A 20,394-nucleotide genomic window follows, 5' to 3' on the forward strand; every position below is an offset into this window, starting at 1 on the left:
GCACAATTGGTGGCTGACTAAATACTTTTTTTCCCCACTGTATGTTGTAGCTTAGACCCTATTTTACATTGAGGTGTTTGTGTTGTGCCCGTCATCGGTTGAGACACAGCATTCTCTTGAATACAGGCTGGGTGTCATTTCAATTATAGAAAAATAATTAATAGAATGGACCTATCCCTTCATACCACTGCAAATTAGCTGGTACACCATTAAAATTGATTTGTTTTATACTGAAAAAAATATAAAAACGCAACAGAAATTTCACACACACAAAAAGCTTCTCTCAAATTGTGTGCCAATTTGTATACGTCCCTTTTAGTGAGCGTTTCTCCTTTGCTAAAATAATCCATCCACCTGACAGATGTGGCATATAAAGAAGCTGATTAAACAGAATTATCATTACACAGGTGCACCTTGTCTGGGGACAATAAAAGGCCACTAATATGTGCAGTTGTCACACAACACAATGCCACAGACATCTCAGGTTTTGTGGGAGCGTGCAATTGGCATGCTGACTGCAGGAATGTCCACCAGAGCTGATGCCAGAGAATTGAATGTTAATTTCTCTACCATATGTCGCCTCCAACTTAATTTCGGAGAATTTGGCAGTACGTCCAGCCGGCCTTAAAACCACATGTATGGCATCGCGTGGGCGAGCGATTTGCTGATGTCAACATTGTGAACAGAGTGCCACATGGTGGCAGTGGAGTTATGGTATGGGTAGGCATAAGCTTCAGACCATGAACACAATTGCATTTTATCAATGGCAATTTGAATGCACAGAGATTCCGTGACAATATCCAGTGGCCCATTGTCGTGCCATTCAGCCGCCGCCGTCGCCTCATGTTTCAGCATGATAATCGCAAGGATCTGTACACAATTCCTGGAAGCTGAAAATGTCCCAGTTCTTCCATGGCCTGCATAATCATATATGTCACCCATTGAGCATGTTTGGGATGCTCTGGATCAACGTGTACGATAGCGTTCCAGTTCCCGCCAATATCCAGCAACTTCGTGCAACCATTGAAGAGGAGTGGGACAACATTCCACAGGAGATGTCATACTGCATGAGGCAAATGGTCACAGCAGATACTGATTGGTTTTCTAATCCACGCCCCTACCTTTTTCTTTAAGGTATCTGTGACCAACAGATGCAAATCTGTATTCCCAGTCATGTGAAATCCATCGATTAGGGCCTGATTTTCATATGAAATATATCTTTGAAATTGTTGCATTTATATTTTTGTTCAGTATAGTTTCAATTACTACCAGAAAGATGACCACTAGTCCACCAACCATCAAATGTCAACTTGAATGGAAATGTCTATTCTATTATCTAGATTTCAATAGGTTTCCTATAGAAGATTGACAGTTTAATTTAAAATAGAGATGTCACAAAATGACATTTTTGCTTAACCTTTGAACAGCCATTTATCGGTTTTCCGTAAATGGCGACGCTAATATTTATGTAAACTCATCACAGTTGTGTTCTGTGGGTGTCACTGAGTAGGCTGATACACCATTTCAATGTTCCACAATGCATAGATAAGGCTGTAAAATGAAATATAAGTATGCCCCCAATGTAATCCTGATGTCTAATACATCCAAAGTGCTTTTTCAGATGTTTCTTATTTTCAAATGAACTAATTGTCTTTTGCTGAATTTATATATAACATTCTAACCTTGTTCAGCATTATCTAGTCCAAAGACGACATGATTCCACTATTTGTATTTGCATCACTTTCAAAAGAGGGACTTTTATTTTGAAGGCGAACTGAAAATTCCACTATTGTGGCTAATCCTTATTGTGGCTAGCTTCACATAGGCGCTAAGGTTAGCCTACCTCAATACAACTCAGATTTGGCTTGGAAAGAAAATGTCATCATGATTGTGATGTCGCCTGATTGACTTTAGATGCAGTATAAGTTTAGCCAGCTACGAACTTTGCTACTAACAGTAATGGCAACATTGCAATCTCTCTAAAGTAAATCTGACGATATGGCAAAGTTGTTTCCTACGAATTATTTGCCTACTTTAACACAAATGACATCGTATTTTCATCTACAGTTGAAGTCGGAAGTTTACCTACACCTTAGCCAAATACATTTAAACTAAGTTTCACAATTCCTGACATTTAATCCTAGTAAGAATTCCCTGTCTTAGGTCAGTTGGGATCACCACTTTATTTTAAGAAAGTGAAATGTCAATAATAGTAGAGAGAATTATTTATTCCACATTCCCAGTGTATGTAAACTTCTGACCCACTGGAATTGTGATACAGTGAAATAATCTGTCTGTAAACAATTGTTGGAAATATTACTTGTGTCATGCACAATGTAGATGTCCTAACCGACTTGCCAAAACTATAGTTTGTTAACAAGAAATGTGTGGAGTGGTGAAAAACGAGTTCTAATGACTCCAACCTAAGTGTATGTAAACTTTCAACTTCAACTGTAAATTAGTGTAATTTATACAAAACAGTCACAGCCTCCGAGGTGCAACTCATGTCTAGGGCACAAATAAATATTGGATGCAGCAATGGTGGTACTAGCTAACTCATGTCTGACTAAAACTGTGTACTAACAGCAACAAACTCAAACCAACCCAGGGCCATAGCAAAACATGTCACAGTTGGTTGTTTAGTGTAATGGCATCACCAGCCTGAATCTGGAGCCAGTCAGTCTACATCTTAAAAGCATAGAATAATTAGCTTCCAAACGAGATTACATTATTTCTCTAACTGTGTTTATAATTGAGGGATGATGACAATCGTTGAACCTGTTTTTCCAGTTAGACAAAGTGCATAGTTGGGTGCCAGACTGATATCCCCTGGTCATGAACGGAGGCCGGGACCTACCAGAAGGAGTAAAGGTGGGCATCATAACATGTTCAGCAATTTGATTGCAATGGATTAGCGACCTCCACAATAATTTTATTAATTGTTCACTTGTTATTTTCACAGCTTGTCAGGCAAAGCCTCAGAATAAAAGTGTTTCATGCGACACCTCCGCTGTTGCCAGGCTCCCTCAGCTCCTATGAAAAGGACAAGCCATCATGAGGCCTCTGATAGTGATTAGAGTTACTGCCCTGTTGACAGACGGCTTCATCAACAATGACAGGTAATGTGTGTTATGTGAAAAGTTCTATTAAAAAATACCCGGCTTGATAAACTAGTAGGCTAATTCCCAAGCAAAGCAAATACAACTAGTAGTAATTTTGGTTGTGAAGTGCATTAGCAAAAAATGTGGTCCTTTCTCTAGAACAAAATGCAATTTACCACTTGGCAGTCAATTATATCACCCGGTCAAAGGCCCTCCCAGTCAACACCACCTCATAAGATTGCCTGCTGCAGTTCGAGAGATGTCCAGTTTGCAGCTCAACATGCAGCATAGAGAAGACCAGCAAGGCTGCCCTCATCAGCAGCATCATGCAGACATGCCCTCGCTGTGAGCATTCCTACAAATAGAACAGTCAGCCACGTTGGCAAGTATCCGGCCAGCAAACTTCACCCGTCAGCAGCAACAGCTTTCACAGGCTCATCATTTGTAAAAATACAGACTGTAACCCACTTCATTACTTCGATAACCCAATTATGAAACATAATTTATGTAAACTGAAATGTGTTCCTTATTTTATACTTCTTAGATGCATATAATCCACCATTGATAATGTAATCAGTGCTCTCTGTGTGTGTGTGACTGACCAGTATCTTTGAGGGGGGGCCAGGAGCTGATCTACGCTGCTATGCCCATTAATAGGGCTCTGGCAAAGACCTCCCCTCCAGCCTCACCAAAGGTTGTCGGTGGGGAGAACAGAATTCGGTAGGTTTAGTCTGACCTGTCCAACTTTAACATAGGGGAAATCTGATACAAACATATATACTATCCTAACAGACATTTGTAATAGAACAGTGACTACTTGTGTATGTGTTCACAGACACATGCATGAAGAAAGCACGGAGACTTGCAAAATTATGTGCAGACTGACTTGATACTTGTGGTCCTCTGTAGCTCAGCTGGTAGAGCACGGCGCTTGTAACGCCAGGGTAGTGGGTTCGATCCCCGGGACCACCCATACGTAAAAATGTATGCACGCATGACTAAGTCACGTTGGATAAAAGCGTCGGCTAAATGGCATATATTATATTATACTGATGTCTCTGAATGGAGAGACACCTGCCAATCGGCAATACAATTTTACTACACAACTTTCATTTGTATTGTCTTTTTATTATTATTTTATGGTATAAGTCATTGGGGGAAGGAGAAACCCTGATCAGGGAACTCATGTTGTATACGGGACACCACATAGGAAGGTATGACCACTCTGACATGTTCGCCATGGTAGCCCCATTACCACCAGACTAAATGCCGATAGGCACAGTATCTGTATCGGCTGGGAAAGACAATGAAAGATGAAAGGTGCACATTGTTATATTAGCTGAACCCTGCTTCTATGGTATTATGTAAAGGGTTGGTTATTCTATATGGACCTGTTACTACACTGAAAGCTATAAAAACACTTAGTTTAGAAAATCTACATAAATTCAGCAGTTGCATCCTTCTCATGTTACTCTGTAGACTACTGACCTATTCAAAGCTTTCTCCAGCATCTCTCCATGAAAAAACAATTAAAACAATGGATATTCCCAATCAAGTCAACATTCTCTGATGTGTGGACCTCCAACCATCTTTGTGGTACCATTTGAAAGTTAACATTTACATTTTATACACATTTTAGTTAATGTATTAGCCAAAACATGACACCCACCCTGTATTCATGTACATGCTGTCTCTCAACCGGGTGGTTGGAATAACACAAACACCTCTGAGGATGTAAAATAGTCTAAGCTACAACATATACTGAAAAATAAACGCAAAATGCAACAATTTCAAAGACTTTACTGAGTTCCAGTTCATAAGGAAAATCAGTAAATTGAAATAAATACATTGGACCCTAATATATGGATTTCACATGACTAGGAATACAGATATGCATCTGTTGGTCACAGATACACTACATGGCCAAATGTATGTGGACACCATCTCATTCCAAAATCATAGGCATTAATATGGCGTTGGTCCCCCCTTTGATGCTATAACAGCCTCCACTCTTCTGGAAAGGCTTTCCACTAGATGTTGGAACATTGCTGGGGGGACTTGCTTCCATTTAGCCACAAGAGCATTACTGAGGTCGGGCACAGATTTTGGGCGATTAGGCCTGGCTCGCAGTCAGCATTCCACTTCATCCCAAAGGTGCTCGATGGGGTTGAGGTCAGGGCTGTGTGCAGGCCAGTCAAGTCTTCCACACCGATCTCGACAAACCATTTCTGTATGGACCTCGTTTTGTGAATACGGGCATTGTCATGCTGAAACAGGAAAGGGCCTTCCCCAAATTGTTGCCACAAAGCTGGAAGAATCGTAATCATCTAGAATGTCATATTATGCTGTAGAGTTAAGAATCCCTTCACTGGAACTAAGGGGCCTAGCCCGAACCATGAAAAACAGCCCCAGACCATTATTCCTTTACAGTTGGCATATGAATTGGGGCAGGTAGAGTTCTCCTGGCATCTGCCAAACCCGGATTCGTCCGTCGGACTGCCAGATGGTGAAGCATCACTCCAGAGAACGCGTTTCCACTGCTCCAGAGTCCAATGGCGGCAAGCTTTACACCACTCCAGCCGACGCTTGATATTGCGCATGGTGATCTTAGACTTGTGTTCGGCTGCTCGGCCATGGAAACCAGACGAACTGTTCTTGTGCTGACGTTGCTTCCAGAGGCAGGACTTGGTTTTGAGTGTTGTAACCGAGGACAGACGATTTTTACGCGCTACGCACTTCAGCGGTCCCTTTCTGTGAGCTTGTGTGGCCTACCACTTCGCGACTGAGTTGTTGTTGCTCCTAGACATTTCCACTTCTCAAAAACAGCACTTACAGTTAACAAGGCAGCTCTAGAAGGACAGAAGTTTGACGAACTGACTTGTTGGAAAGGTGGCATCCTATGACGGTGCCACGTTGAAAGTCACTGAGCTCTTCAGTATGGGCCATTCCACTGCCAATGCTTGTCTATGGAGATTGCATGGCTGTGTGGCTGAAATAGCCGAATCCACTCATTTGAAGGGGTGTCCACATACCTTTGGCTATGTAGTGTAACTTTAAAAAAAAGTTAGGGGAGTGGATCAGAAAACCAGTCAGTATCTGGTGTGATCACAATAAGCCTCATGCAATGACATAGAAATCATATGGAATGACCCAATTGTAAACTAGCTTTCTGATTAGACAAGTTCAGGTAGGACTAGGACTGCACAATTAATCGAATTCAGATTGAAATTGTGATATTGACTTGTGCAATATCCATTTCGTAAGGGGCTGCCATTCTCTTTTCTTTGACACTCTGTTAATGCAACAAAAGCTAGACTACGGTACCTCCTCCAATGAGATGCGCTAGATGTTCATTCACTATCTACATGCACAGAGCATGCTGACCAATCACAAGCAGGCTCTCTCACGCTCTGCATGGCATGCACATGCTGGCCAATCACAAGAGTCCCCGCTTAGAGCATGAAGTTAGATGCTGGTGAGCAGAGAAAGGGCTTTACCTCGGGGTGTGTGTCGGAAACATGAGTGCTGCAAGTGCTAACAAGAATGTCGATTTGGTGCCAAAGGCGGCCACATTTTCAGTGGTATGGCAGTATTTCGGCTACATGCAAACCGATGTCAATGAAATGCAAGTGTTGTGCAAATAGTGCCTGAGAGTTGTGGCGACAACATGAGGCAACACGACAAATGTATTCAATCATTTGAAGAAAAACACCCCGCAGACACATAGAAATCACAGAGGCTATCACATAGCCAAAGACATGGTTCCTATTTACAGAGTCAGCAAAGAATGCTTCAAGAAGATGATGAAGAAGCTGGACAGGAGATACAAGATTCCATCTCTCATATTTCTCCCAAGTCGCCATCCCAACACTGTATAACAAAATGAGAGAATTTGAAACATTGAATGTCGTGTTGAATGAGTGGACCAGACTCCAATGTTTTGGACACAGGCTGCACCTTGCAATCGGTAAGCTACGTGTTACAGTACATGTTAAGGCACTTTGACTTATAATTTTAATTATAATAATAATAATAATAATAATTAAGCCTACTTATACATAATTACACAATCATAAGCTTCCTATTCCATCTGCAGCCTATGGCTGCCTGAATAAATAATTAACTTAGTTTATTTAAGAACTCATAGGCTTAATGTTAAGTGCTCCGCTTATATCACACTACATTTTGATGACCATGTTAAAAATGTATGTTTGTTAATATACACTGCTCAAAAAAATAAAGGGAACACTAAAATAACACATCCTAGATCTGAATGAATGAAATAATCTTAATACTTTTTTCTTTACATAGTTGAATGTGCTGAGAACAAAATCACACAAAAAGTATCAATGGAAATCAAATGTATCAACCCATGGAGGTCTGGATTTGGAGTCACCCTCAAAATTAAAGTGAAAAACCACACTACAGGCTGATCCAACTTTGATGTAATGTCCTTAAACGTGCCTGTATGACCTCCCTACAACGCCTGGGCATGCTCCTGATGAGGTGGCGGATGGTCTCCTGAGGGATCTCCTCCCAGACCTGGACTAAAGCATCCGCCAACTCCTGGACAGTCTGTGGTGCAACGTGGCGTTGATGGATGGAGCGAGATATGATGTCCCAGATGTGCTCAATTGGATTCAGGTCTGGGGAACGGGCGGGCCAGTCCATAGCATCAATGCCTTCCTCTTGCAGGAACTGCTGACACACTCCAGCCACATGAGGTCTAGCATTGTCTTGCATTAGGAGGAACCCAGGGCCAACCGCACCAGCATATGGTCTCACAAGGGGTCTGAGGATCTCATCTCGGTACCTAATGGCAGTCAGGCTACCTCTGGCGAGCACATGGAGGGCTGTGCGGTCCCCCCAAAGAAATGCCACCCCAAACCATGACTGACCCACCGCCAAACCGGTCATGCTGGAGGATGTTGCAGGCAGCAGAAAGTTCTCCACGGCGTCTCCAGACTCTGTCACATCTGTCACGTGCTCAGTGTGAACCTGCTTTCATCTGTGAAGAGCACAGGGCACCAGTGGCGAATTTGCCAATCTTGGTGTTCTCTGGCAAATGCCAAACGTCCTGCACGGTGTTGGGCTGTAAGCACAACCCCCACCTGTGGACGTCGGGCCCTCATACCACCCTCATGGAGTCTGTTTCTGACCATTTGAGCAGACACATGCACATTTGTGGCCTGCTGGAGGTCATTTTGCAGGGCTCTGGCAGTGATCCTCCTGCTCCTCCTTGCACAAAGGCGGAGGTAGCAGTCCTGCTGCTGGGTTGTTGCCCTCTTACGGCCTCCTCCACGTCTCCTGATGTACTGGCCTGTCTCCTGGTAGTGCCTCCATGCTCTGGACACTACGCTGACAGACACAGCAAACCTTCTTGCCACAGCTCGCATTGATGTGCCATCCTGGATGAGCTGCACTACCTGAGCCACTTGTGTGGGTTGTAGACTCCGTCTCATGCTACCACTAGAGTGAAAGCACCGCCAGCATTCAAAAGTGACCAAAACATCAGCCAGGAAGCATAGGAACTGAGAAGTGGTCTGTGGTCACCACCTGCAAAACCAGTCCTTTATTGGGGGTGTGTTGCTAATTGCCTATAATTTCCACCTGTTGTCTATTCCATTTGCACAACAGCATGTGAAATTTATTGTCAATCAGTGTTGCTTCCTAAGTGGACAGTTTGATTTCACAGAAGTGTGATTGACTTGGAGTTACATTGTGTTGTTTGTTTAAGTGTTCCCTTTATTTTTTTTGAGCAGTGTATATTATCATATGTAGCCTATAACAAGGTTGGACAATATTTTTCATTTGGTTTTGTATTCAGTTAGCACAGCATGTATTCATTCATATGTTGTCATTTTAGAAGGGATGTTCTCTACCGTGACAGTTGTTTTAACCAAGTTCTTGAAAATCGCAATTCATAATCACAAGTGCAATATCTGGCCCAATAAAATCACAATTCGATATTTTGTCCAAATCGTGCAGCCCTAGGTAGGACAAAAAAATGTTGCGCCATTTTGTGCAAACTGAACACGACCCAGATTTTGTCCCCATTTGATAACACAGCTGAGTACATACCGCTAGGCCCCGGAAGAAGTCCTTGATAGATTCCTCTGAGACGTCGTAGGGCAGGTTGCCCAGGAAGGCAGTGTAGGGGGGGCTGCGGGGGAGGCGCGAGCGGTCCACATCGGGCTCGCGGGCCGACCGTGGCGCTGTGGGCAGGATGTTGCGGTCTATTGCCGGGGCCCGGTAACTGTCCTCCCCTGTGTGCCAGGAGGTGGACACTGAGGGAGAGAAAGATGGAGGAAAAGAGGAGTGAGGAAGAGGGATTTGTTTTTCCAGAGACAAATGGATTTCAATGGATAGGTGAGACGTCATAGCAAAAATGTGGAACAACAAGAGATGATTCCCAATGGTACATGACAGAGAAGCATGTTAGCTCTTTACAAGACATTTCACAGATCTGAGATATCCTGTGCACATTGAAACCCTGTAAAGTTTGTTTCTTTGGATGTGCCCCCATATGAAACTTCAAGAATGAAGTTGTCCCTCACCATCTCCTTCCAGGTCATCGGTTTCGTCAGCCCAGCTGGTGGACTTGGCGTAGCTGGGTTGCGGTGGTGGAGCATTGCCCCCACTCCCACTGTCCTCTGCCAGGAAGTCAGTGAGCGTCAGTGTCTTCCCCTTCTTATTCCCCTTTTTCTTAGCTGGAAAGGGAGCGAGTTGAGAGACATAAGTGGGCTGCATGACACATTGTAGTGAAATGTAATGAACACAGGGGAACTTTCCAAAAACAACCCCTAGTCCCTGCCTTTCTTCTGCGTTTTCTAGTCTGAGGGGTCTGCCTTCCGTTTCTGCCTTCTTGAGAACTCCTTGTGGAACTGTCATGACAAACATTGTTGGCAAGAGCGCAAACAGATCTGGGATCAGGCCAGGTCTGGATGGGTGTAAGTAATGTGGCTCCGACTGGTGTATTGCTTAGACCTATCCAGAGTGTCTTCAGGTCATTGAAAACCGAAGGGGTAAGGGGACAGGTTAAGGGGTTGTATTCGGACCAGGCATGGGAGTAATTGTAATCAAATTTAAATGGACCACGTAAAGTGGGATATGGCTTCAAGTCATTACATCAGCCAGTGTCTTCAAAACTGAAGACACCAAGCAGGTGGATGGAGAGCTCTTATGTAAGATAAAGAGGGTACATTTTGAAGACACTGACTGATGTAATGACTTGAAGCCATAGCCCACTACACACGGTCCATTAAACTTGATTTGTAACTACTAGCCTCCAGGCAGCCCACCACTTGTTTCGCAAACCACAAAGAAACAGTGTCCATATGGAGCTAGTGGAAATGCCTGAACCTATAGTGCGTCGTTTTCACATACTGCCATTGACATTCTCTGACAAAAGCGAAATAAGCGCATTGGTTTAGAAAAGGGCTCAAACCTCCCTTTATGCCGACAGCTGCGCACAAACGATTACTCTATTTGAACCGTTGTTGTAGAGTGCTCTGGTCCAGCAGCATGTCAGATAAGGGAGCAGCAATGTGCAGACCATGATAAGTGTGTGTGTTTAATGGTCCTTCATATTGTGTGTGTGGGTGTATGGCCAAAGCCAGCCAGATGAGCCTTGGCTTCACTCACACATTCTAAAACAGGGAGTGGTCCCTCTCGCTGCATATTAACCGCCACTATTTTGCAAAGTTCCAAAACAAACTGGGCATCACAGACAAGTGTTTTTACAACTCAAAATACGAGTAGGTGGAAGAGAAGGGTGCAACGAAAAATGTCAGCTTATCGTATTTACAGCAACTGAGTTTGATTGTTTCTTCAAGGGCAACACCACTTAGTGCCTTCAGAAAGTATTCAGACCCCTTGACTTTTTCCACATTTTGCTGTGGTACAGCCTGAATTTAAAATAGATTAAATTGAGATTTTGTGTCACTGGCCTACACACAATACCCTATCATGTCAAAGTGGATTTATTTTATTTTTTTCCGAATTTATTTACAAATTAATTAAAAATGAAAAGCTGAAATGTCATGAGTCAATAAGTATTCAACCCCTTTGCTATGGCAAGACTAAATAAGTTCAGAAGTAAAAAATTGCTTAACAAGTCACATAATAAGTTGCAATAATCGTGTTTAACATGTTTTTTTAAATGACTACCTCATGTCTCTACCCCACACATACAATTATCTGTAAGGTCCCTCAGTCGAGCAGTGAATTTCAAACACAGATTCAACCACAAAGACCAGGGAGGTTTTCCAATGCTTCGCAAAGAAGGGGGTTAAAGATGGGTAAAAAAATATTATACACATTGAATATCCCTTTGAGCATGGTGAAGTTATTAATTACACTTTGGATGGTGTACCAATACACCCAGTCACCATGAGGCCAATGGTGACTTTAAAACAGCTACTGAGTGTAATGGCAGTGATAGGAGAAGACTGAGGATGGATCAACAACATTAAAAACAGATTAAAAAATATTCCAAAACATGCATCCAGTTTGCAACAAGGCACAAAAGTAATACTGCAAAAAACGTGGCAAAGCAATAAACTTTTTGTCCTGAATACAAAGTGTTATGTTGGGGGAAATCCAGTACATTACTAAGTCCCACTCTCCATATTTTCAAGCATAGTGTTGGATGCATCATGTTATGGGGTGCTTGTAATCGTTAAGGACTGGGGAGTTTTTCAGGATAAAAAAATAAACTGAATGGAGCTAAGCACAGGCAAAATCCTAGAGAAAACCTGGTTCAGTCTGCTTTCCATCAGACACTGGGAGATGAATTCACCTTTCAGCAGGCCAATAACCTAAAACACATTTACATTTACATTTTAGTCATTTAGCAGACGCTCTTATCCAGAGCGACTTACAGGAGCAATTAGGGTTAAGTGCCTTGCTTAAGGGCACATCGACAGATTTTTCACCTAGTCGGCTCGGGGATTAGAACCAGCGACCTTTCGGTTACTGGCACAACGCTCTTACCCACTAAGCTACCTGCCGCAAATGTACACTGGAGTTGCTTACCAAGACGACATTGAATGTTCCTGAGTGGTCTAATTACAGTTTTGACTCAAATCTATGGCAAGACTTAAATAGTTGTCTAGCAACGATCACAACCAACTTGACAGAGCTTGAAGAATTAAAACAAGAATACATGTGGAAATATTGTACAATCCAGTTGTGCAAAGCTCTTAGATTTACCCAGAAAGACTCACAGCTGTAATCGCTGCCAAAGGTGATTCTAGCATATATTGACTCAGTGTGAATACTTATTTCATTTTCAATAAATTTGCTGAACATGTTTCCACTATCATTATGGGGTATTGTATGTAGATGGGTGAGGGAAAAAATATATTTAATCAATTTTGAATGTGTGTAACAACAAAATGTGGAATAAGTCAAGGGGTATGACTACTTGTGGTCCTCTGTAGCTCAACTGGTAGAGCACGGCGCTTGTAACGCCAAGGTAGTGGGTTCGATCCCCGGGACCACCCATACACAAAAAAAAAATGTATGCACGCATGACTGTAAGTCGCTTTGGATAAAAGCGTCTGCTAAATGGCATATTATTATATTATATTATTATATTATATATTATTATATATATATTATTATATACTTTCTGAGACACTCATCATAATGAGTTTTAGTGACCTAGAAATGGTTGACTACTGGTTCCAGGGGTTTCAATGGACCCAGCTATTCTGATGGAGCAGGTTTGGTCTGTTTATTTTGGTTTGAAGCAGACTGAGAAAAACAAACGAGGGCTGTGAGTGTCATTGTGAAAATCCCAGCTGTCAGGACATTCTTTTCACACACTCCAGAGCATCACAGCCTGTTTACAATTGGTATCTAGTCAGTGGGTCACACACGCACACTGTTTACAATGGATGATGGCACTCGTGCAATGAGTAGCAACTAATACCATGAATGCACACTTGAACTGTAGAAGTAGTGAGTTATGAGCTTTATCCATCCTGGCAACTAGCTAGCCTTATTTATCCTAGCAGACAGCATATAGGCCTACGTGCAAGGTATTGTATCATTATTATGAATTATCTGAAACCAAGTTAAGGATAGTCCCAGTCGGTATTAAACATAACGTTGCGGCCCTGCCTGCCTGTTGGGAAAACAACTTGTGGTTACCCCATTGGCTCACAGCAAAAAGTATCTTGCTGTCTGCTTGTTTTAGTCATATAGAAAAACTACATTTAAGATAAGTAAAACATTACGTTTCAACATTGCCTGCTCCCACGTGTTCTCACTACTTAGAAAAACGTAATATTGTAAGTCTTCTCTCATGCTCTCATTAGGTCAGCAGGTAGCTTAGTGGTTAAGAGCGTTGTGCCAGTAACCGAAAGGTCGCTGGTTCTAATCCCCGAGCCGACTAGGTGAAAAATATGTCGATGTGCCCTTGAGCAAGGCACTTAACCCTAATTGCTCCTGCAAGTCGCTGTCTGCTAAATGACTAATTATTAATGCCCCCTTTCATGATGGCGCTAATGTTAGCAACGTGAGTGCTAGCTAGCTAGCTACCAACCAGTTAATTATGCTTACCAAGATCAACACAAACAAACGGACTATAAAACTACAAGTAGTGAGTGGAGTTACAAACGGACTATACTAAACGAGTTAAATGTCTTACCTGTGATTAAATGTTTTCCACACACACAGTTAGGTGTAGCCTACTTGGACACCGGGTCCCCAGAATTACCCACTCGATTTTTGACCTGGTTACATGTCCATTGAACAACACAGCAGCTTTTCGGCATGTTTTGTTAAATAAAAAATCTAAGACGAAGTGGGGGGTTAATAGGAAAGAGTGTTGCCCCCAATTTGTGGGCGTGGTCGAGGGGAATTCCTTCTTATGACATGAATACCGACTCAGAGTTTAGCCATCTTACCAAAGCTTGCTAGTTACACAAATCCATTTAGAACAACTAGATGGTTCCTAGCTAGTTATCAATACAGATTAAGCTCACTAGCTAGTTACTAACCCATACCTAGACGCTAACTGGTTTTAGCGCCATTTGACGATAGTATCTTCTGGACGGGGGAGTTTTGTTAACAGACCCAACGCTCGTTCTGAAAGTTTAAACGGTTTTGGAAACAAGGGACGTAGCCACATTTCATATCAGCAATAAAGGAAAGGTTAAATTACTACACACCTTTATAGGGTTAGTGATCCCACACGACCATATCTCCATGTTACAGTGCATGTTTACGGAAAACAGAAGGAAGACAGTCGACTACCTCAGCTAATTAGGTATCTGCGCCTCCTAACACCTGTGTGTAAACGGAAGACGGGCGCCACAAACGTGTTGTCAATAAGAAACAGTCGGCTGCAACTGTTAAACCCGGTTAACAAGTGCTAACACGGTGCTTCTAACAGTAAGTGTATATTTGGCATTTGTGAAGTTATTTTGATGTAATATGAAAATAGAGGGATTTATCTTTCTAGACCGTACTGCAATTGAGAATCGATTCACGTTTAGATGCGAGTATTTGGCTGTTTTGGCTTCCAGTGCCAATTCACCTTTAAACAGAACAATGTAAGGTCCTTGGACTATAAGGAGTAACGTTAGGCTCCTTTAGTCCAATATTGGACTAGCTAGCTACCTGCTAAGCTAGCCATTGTCATTACACCCACTTGCTTAAGGCGTCAGCATGCTTCAGTTCGGCTAGCGCCTAGCCAGAGTGTGCTCGCATACTCCCTTAAAATACAATTTTGAGACGCATTAGCCAGTATACACGTCCTCAAAATAGTTAGAATTAATCTAAGATAACTCAAGAAATCGGCCATACATTTTACGTTTTTGCCGAGGAGATCTTAGTCGCCCAATTTTACATATAACCAATGTTTGGTGAATTGAAAAATGTTGCATGAAAACGAGTCGTCTCTCGTTGAATGACAAAACACATAATTGACGAATCCCTACTGTTGACCAATTACCAACGAAGGGGCTTAGACTTCTGCTGCCAATTTAGATTGCCTCAAGAAAAATGTTGTGCCCGAACAACAGAAATAACCTTTGCCGAAGACCAAAACATCACAATGTCATCATAATATATGCACAAACTGTTCTGGCTGGGAAGCATGCAGTCGCCTTTAGTCAGCAAAAGACAGGGAAGACTGCTTGAATGAAAGTGAAACTAACAGCGTTTAATCCATATAATGTTTGGGAAGGCATTTGTGAAAATTCTATAGCAATATAGTGGGAAAGCGGACATGCGTTTGGACAATGAATTGACACTGCAGCAAATAAAACCGAATAACAAAAATATTTATTGTCCAGGACCGGAGTCTACGCAGACCGATGCGCGTTGCCAATCAGAGCTACAGTAGGCCTATATGCAAATAAGTCATACGGGCCTGCCATAATTCACTTTGAACGGGACTGTGTGTTTACAGGCAGAGACAACGTGACTTTAGGTCATTAGAACGCATTCGCCAAAAGCCACCTGAATGGATTTCTGTAAATACCACGGGAGTCCCCTTACATTTGGGAACTTCTGTCCTATTGATCAAACAACCATGAAAATGTAGGCCCTCTCTCCCTCAGTTGCAAATGCACATCAACAAGATCAACAACTAATGTTAGCATAACAGAGATGAGCTCAAATCTAAGGAGGGAACATTAGATAAACCTTCAACCTTTTTCAACTAGTTGGCCATCAAAATTCCACTGATAAACGATTGGGAATAGTAGCTTGCTCATCCTTCTGCAGCTTGCCTGCCAATGCATATTTGTCCTAACCCACGTTGAGAACTGAATGGGAACTTGCCTGCCCGCCAATTTCATCGATGCCAAATACATTTGATTGACAACTAAGAGATATGCTAACTGTGGATAACAGTCGTTCAAGTTCAGCATAGCTAGCGAAGCAATTCAAATGTCTTGCTAGCTAACCAAATGACACCTGCATCTCTAGCTGTAGCCAATGAAAAACGATATAAGGAGAAAAAGTAGGTCGTTCACCCACTTCTCCAATGACATGACACCCTCCTGGCAGCTAGCTAGCTAACATTAGGCTACGTGTTTTTAGCTTGCTAAATAAACAGCTAGCTACATAAATAAATACGCTAGCCCAGGGGTGTCAGTCAATCAGCACACGGGCCATATTGAAAAAATCAACGAATTCGCGGGCCAGACATAGCCCATTTTATTTTACACAAAAACTTGCAACCCAAACTGCCCATTGCTTTATTCGAAAAAAATATGGCCCTTTATAATGTCCACTTATGACACAGTATAAAGCATTTTAAAGATATTAAAACAAAAGAAAAATAATATTTGTCCAGCCTTTGCTGCTATGCTTGCAGATGTGCATAATATGCTGCGACCCTAATCAAAAAGTATTTAACTCAATAACAAAAACATAGCTACAGGTCGTTGTAACGTTTAAACTTAGAAAATGTTTTTCATGTTTTTGCACTACATGGATCAACGTTGTTGAATGTAGCATTGCTGTATGGTGCACTCAAAATGTATTATAGTTGAGTAGCAAGCCTAGGCTACTGCTCAAATGTTGCTGTAATAGGCCTACATGTTTCTTCTTCGCATGGTGTTTTGTTGCAGGTTTTGTTTTTTGGTTATTAATTGTCAAGCTTTAAACACCGAAGCCAAACTGCAACATTTTAGTAGCCTAGCAAGGACTGTGGCATGTGTCTGTACACTTTCCTTTCGTTGAATTTACCGATGAGAGCGCATCAGGCTGTAATTTCATACTCGCTTGTGTCCTATTCGGCCTGAGGGCCTTGTTCTTCACACATATGCGCTAGCCTATTAGCCACATTATGACTGACTCATTGCCCTTGCTAGTTTGATTGTATTGACATTCCCAGCCTTAGTTACAGTAGTCCGTTTTTGTTCAAAATATTGAGTCATTAAAACTGAAGCAGTGCATCCCGAATGGGTGGTGGCAGCAACCAATGTACCATGCCAACTGTGATTTACAACCTGATAGCAATATTTTTTGGACTATCAAGAAATGTATTGGTTAATTATATTGAAGATGCACTATGCAGAAATCGCTCTGCCATTGCCTGGTTGCTGAAATTCTAATAGTTCGCCTAATTTCAGTTTGTGACAAAACAAGCAAGTATAGTGTAGAGAATCATTGTTCCATCTAAACAGCTGTGAAATATATTTTCCATTAACAAAAATATTGTATTTTCAGCTGTTTGAAGCTGGTGTACAAAACCGAAAGCAAAAGATGCAAAAACGAAACTTAACGGGAAGCATATAAATAACGCACATAGAACAGATCTACTGCTTTCAACGAGAATGACAGATCTATATGCACGCATGACTGTAAGTCGCTTTGGATAAAAGCGTCTGCTAAATGGCATATTATTATCATTATTATAAATTTGGTCAGGTCACCCAGAAAGTTATATTGCAGATTTTTTTTATTTAACTAGGCAAGTCAGTTAAAAACAAATTATTATTTACAATGACGGCCTACACCGGCCAAACCCGGACGACGCTGGGCCAATTGTGCACTGCCCTATGGGACTTCCAATCACGGCCGGTTGTTGATACAGCCTGGAATCGAACCAGGGGGTCTGTAGTGACGCCTCAAGCACTGAGATGCAGTGCCTTAGAACGCTGCGCCACTCGGGAGCATCATGCATTGAACTGCGTCCATCTATTCTGCCAACAATGCATTACTGTATGTCATGGAATTTTGAGTCAAATAACCTACTTTTAAAAACGTATAAAGTTGGTTTTGAAGCATAAACTCGGAATTTGATATTTGACAGATTTTATTATTGTATGTTTGTTTCATATCTGCAAAGTAGTTAAAACGAGTTCAGCTCCACTTTAAGGCCTAGTGGCTATGACATACTGATATATGCCATCGCCAGAACAGGACTTGGCTATCCAGCCTGCTAAAAGTTGGGGAGAGGCCAGTGATGGTTAGTACGAGTGTCCGGCAACTGTCGCACTTCACCCATCCGTTACCAAAAACGCGCACGTGGGGAATTTCATTCAACCAACCCCTCCTCCAAGAAATTCGCTTGCGCCTCTAACAATAGCGTAGCTTGTCTGAGTGCACAGTAAATCGTCCACTATCTAACGTTAGACACAATGTGGGCGTTCTTTCAGTAACGTTAGTTGTTTATGTATAACAACATTACATCACATAACGACCTGCTTAACAATTTATAATGAAAGCAAAAGACTACCTCTAAAGTCAACTTGCTACACGTAACATTATCAAAAACACCGGCGGGACAAAATGATTGAACTTGCAAATCGCTGCCTCGCGTAACGCTAGCTAGCTTTAACGTTACATCCCTTCGCCGGCCGGGCCGTCTTTATCCCTCAGAAACAGTCCTTTGATACAATTATACACATAGGACACGACAAGGTGTAAACAACCGTCAAACAATATTAGCTGATACCCTCTGAAATCTCCCAACTCGTTCACCCACATAAACCTCACCTGCCGCCGCCATGTTGGAGAGCGAGTCCGTACCAGATATCCGGATGAAGACGTCCGAAGTTTATTTACGAGAACGCGCATCTTTGGTCGCGAGCCTCAAATCCCTCCCGCCTTGCCCATGCCGTGTATTTTCTATTAGGACAATTTTCTATTACAATATTCTGTTATCGTGTGTATGCCTACATAGTACTGGCCAATTCTAGGCATCTCAAAGCGTTTTCATACTTTTTATTTTTTATATGTAGGCAGGATATGTGTTTTACATGCTGTTGTCTATTTTTTAATAATTATTAATTCATTTATCCATCAACCCATTCATTCATTTACTCATTTACTCATTCATTCGATTAATTCATTATAGTACCAACCTGACCAATAAAAACAGTCGTACCTAATGTCAATATTATGTCTTCTAGTCTCATGATTTGGTTCTGGGTGCCAAGATGAGGTGTCTCACTAACTCTCCATGTGTGTTTTTGTGCTTCATCTCATCTTGTGCTATTGAACTGAAAGTTTGCTGCACTCAAGGATAATTCACTGCAAGAAAAAAACAAGCAGATTCACATCTTTATTTTTATAAACCAAAATAGATCAATATTCTAAGGAAGTACAGTTATTCCTCCTTATGTTATCCATGTTGTAGGCTATTGATTCAGTATTTGAGTGACAGCTTGTAGATATATCGATAACATAACCTACTAACCTTCATAATAGGTAGCATAAACTATGCATTGCACTCTAGTCTTTCTTATTTATTACCTATTATAAACTGGGTGGTTCGAGCCCTGAACGCTGATTTGCTGATATCCGTGGTATATCAGACCGTATACCACAGGTATGACAAAACATTTATTTTTACTGCTCTAATTACGTTGGTAAACAGTTTATAATAGCAATAAGGCACCTCAGGGGTTTGTGATATATGGCCAATATACCACGGCTAAGGGCTGTGTCCAGGCACTCCGCGTTGCGTCGTGCTTAAGAACAGCCCTTACCCGTGGTATATTGGCCATATACCACACCCCCTCGGGCCTTATTGCTTAAATGTAGCCTAACAGAGTAGCCTACTTAAATTCAAGAAGAGCAATAGCATCAATTGCTTCCTAAAGCATTCTGCTCCATAGTAGCCTATTCACAATGAGTTACAGTGGGGGAAAAAGTATTTAGTCAGCCATCAATTGTGCAAGTTCTCCCACTTAAAAAGATGAGAGAGGGCTGTAATTTTCATCATAGGTACACGTCAACTATGAAAGACAAATTGAGTTAGAAAATCACATTGTAGGATTTTTTAATGAATTTTTTGCAAATTATGGTGGAAAATAAGTATTTGGTCACCTACAAACAAGCAAGATTTCTGGCTCTCACAGACCTGTAACTTCTTCTTTAAGAGGCTCCTCTGTCCTCCACTCGTTACCTGTATTAATGGCACCTGTTTGAACTTGTTATCAGTATAAAAGACACCTGTCCACAACCTCAAACAGTCACACTCCAAACTCCACTATGGCCAAGACCAAAGAGCTGTCAAAGGACACCAGAAACAAAATTGTAGACCTGCACCAGGCTGGGAAGACTGAATCTGCAATAGTTAAGCAGCTTGGTTTGAAGAAATGAGAGCAATTATTAGGAAATGGAAGACATACAAGACCACTGATAAAATCTCCCTTGATCTGGGGCTCCACGCAAGATCTCACCCCGTGGGGTCAAAATGATCACAAGAACGGTGAGCAAAAATCCCAGAACCACACGGGGGGACCTAGTGAATGACCTGCAGAGAGCTGGGACCAAAGTAACAAAGCCTACCATCAGTAACACACTACGCCGCCAGGGA

General features: G+C 41.9%; 1 protein-coding gene across 3 annotated transcripts in view; it reads right to left on the minus strand.

Moving 5' to 3' along the window:
• The window catches only part of LOC121575537 (eukaryotic translation initiation factor 4B), a 48,203-nt gene extending 29,563 nt beyond the window's left edge, over nucleotides 1–18,640 (minus strand). For all 3 annotated transcript variants that reach the window (XM_041888698.2, XM_041888699.2, XM_041888697.2), the window contains exons 1-3: nucleotides 18,567–18,640; nucleotides 9,659–9,811; nucleotides 9,183–9,388 (exon numbers count right to left, since the gene is read on the minus strand). In XM_041888698.2, the coding sequence (XP_041744632.1) occupies nucleotides 9,183–9,388; nucleotides 9,659–9,811; nucleotides 18,567–18,579 (372 nt within the window). In that variant the 5' untranslated portion in view covers nucleotides 18,580–18,640. The remainder of the gene's footprint in view (nucleotides 1–9,182; nucleotides 9,389–9,658; nucleotides 9,812–18,566) is intronic.
• Between the last annotated feature and the right edge of the window lie 1,754 nt (nucleotides 18,641–20,394).

This window comes from Coregonus clupeaformis, chromosome 10, assembly GCF_020615455.1.
Source record: "Coregonus clupeaformis isolate EN_2021a chromosome 10, ASM2061545v1, whole genome shotgun sequence".
Classification (NCBI taxonomy): Eukaryota; Metazoa; Chordata; class Actinopteri; order Salmoniformes; family Salmonidae; genus Coregonus; species Coregonus clupeaformis.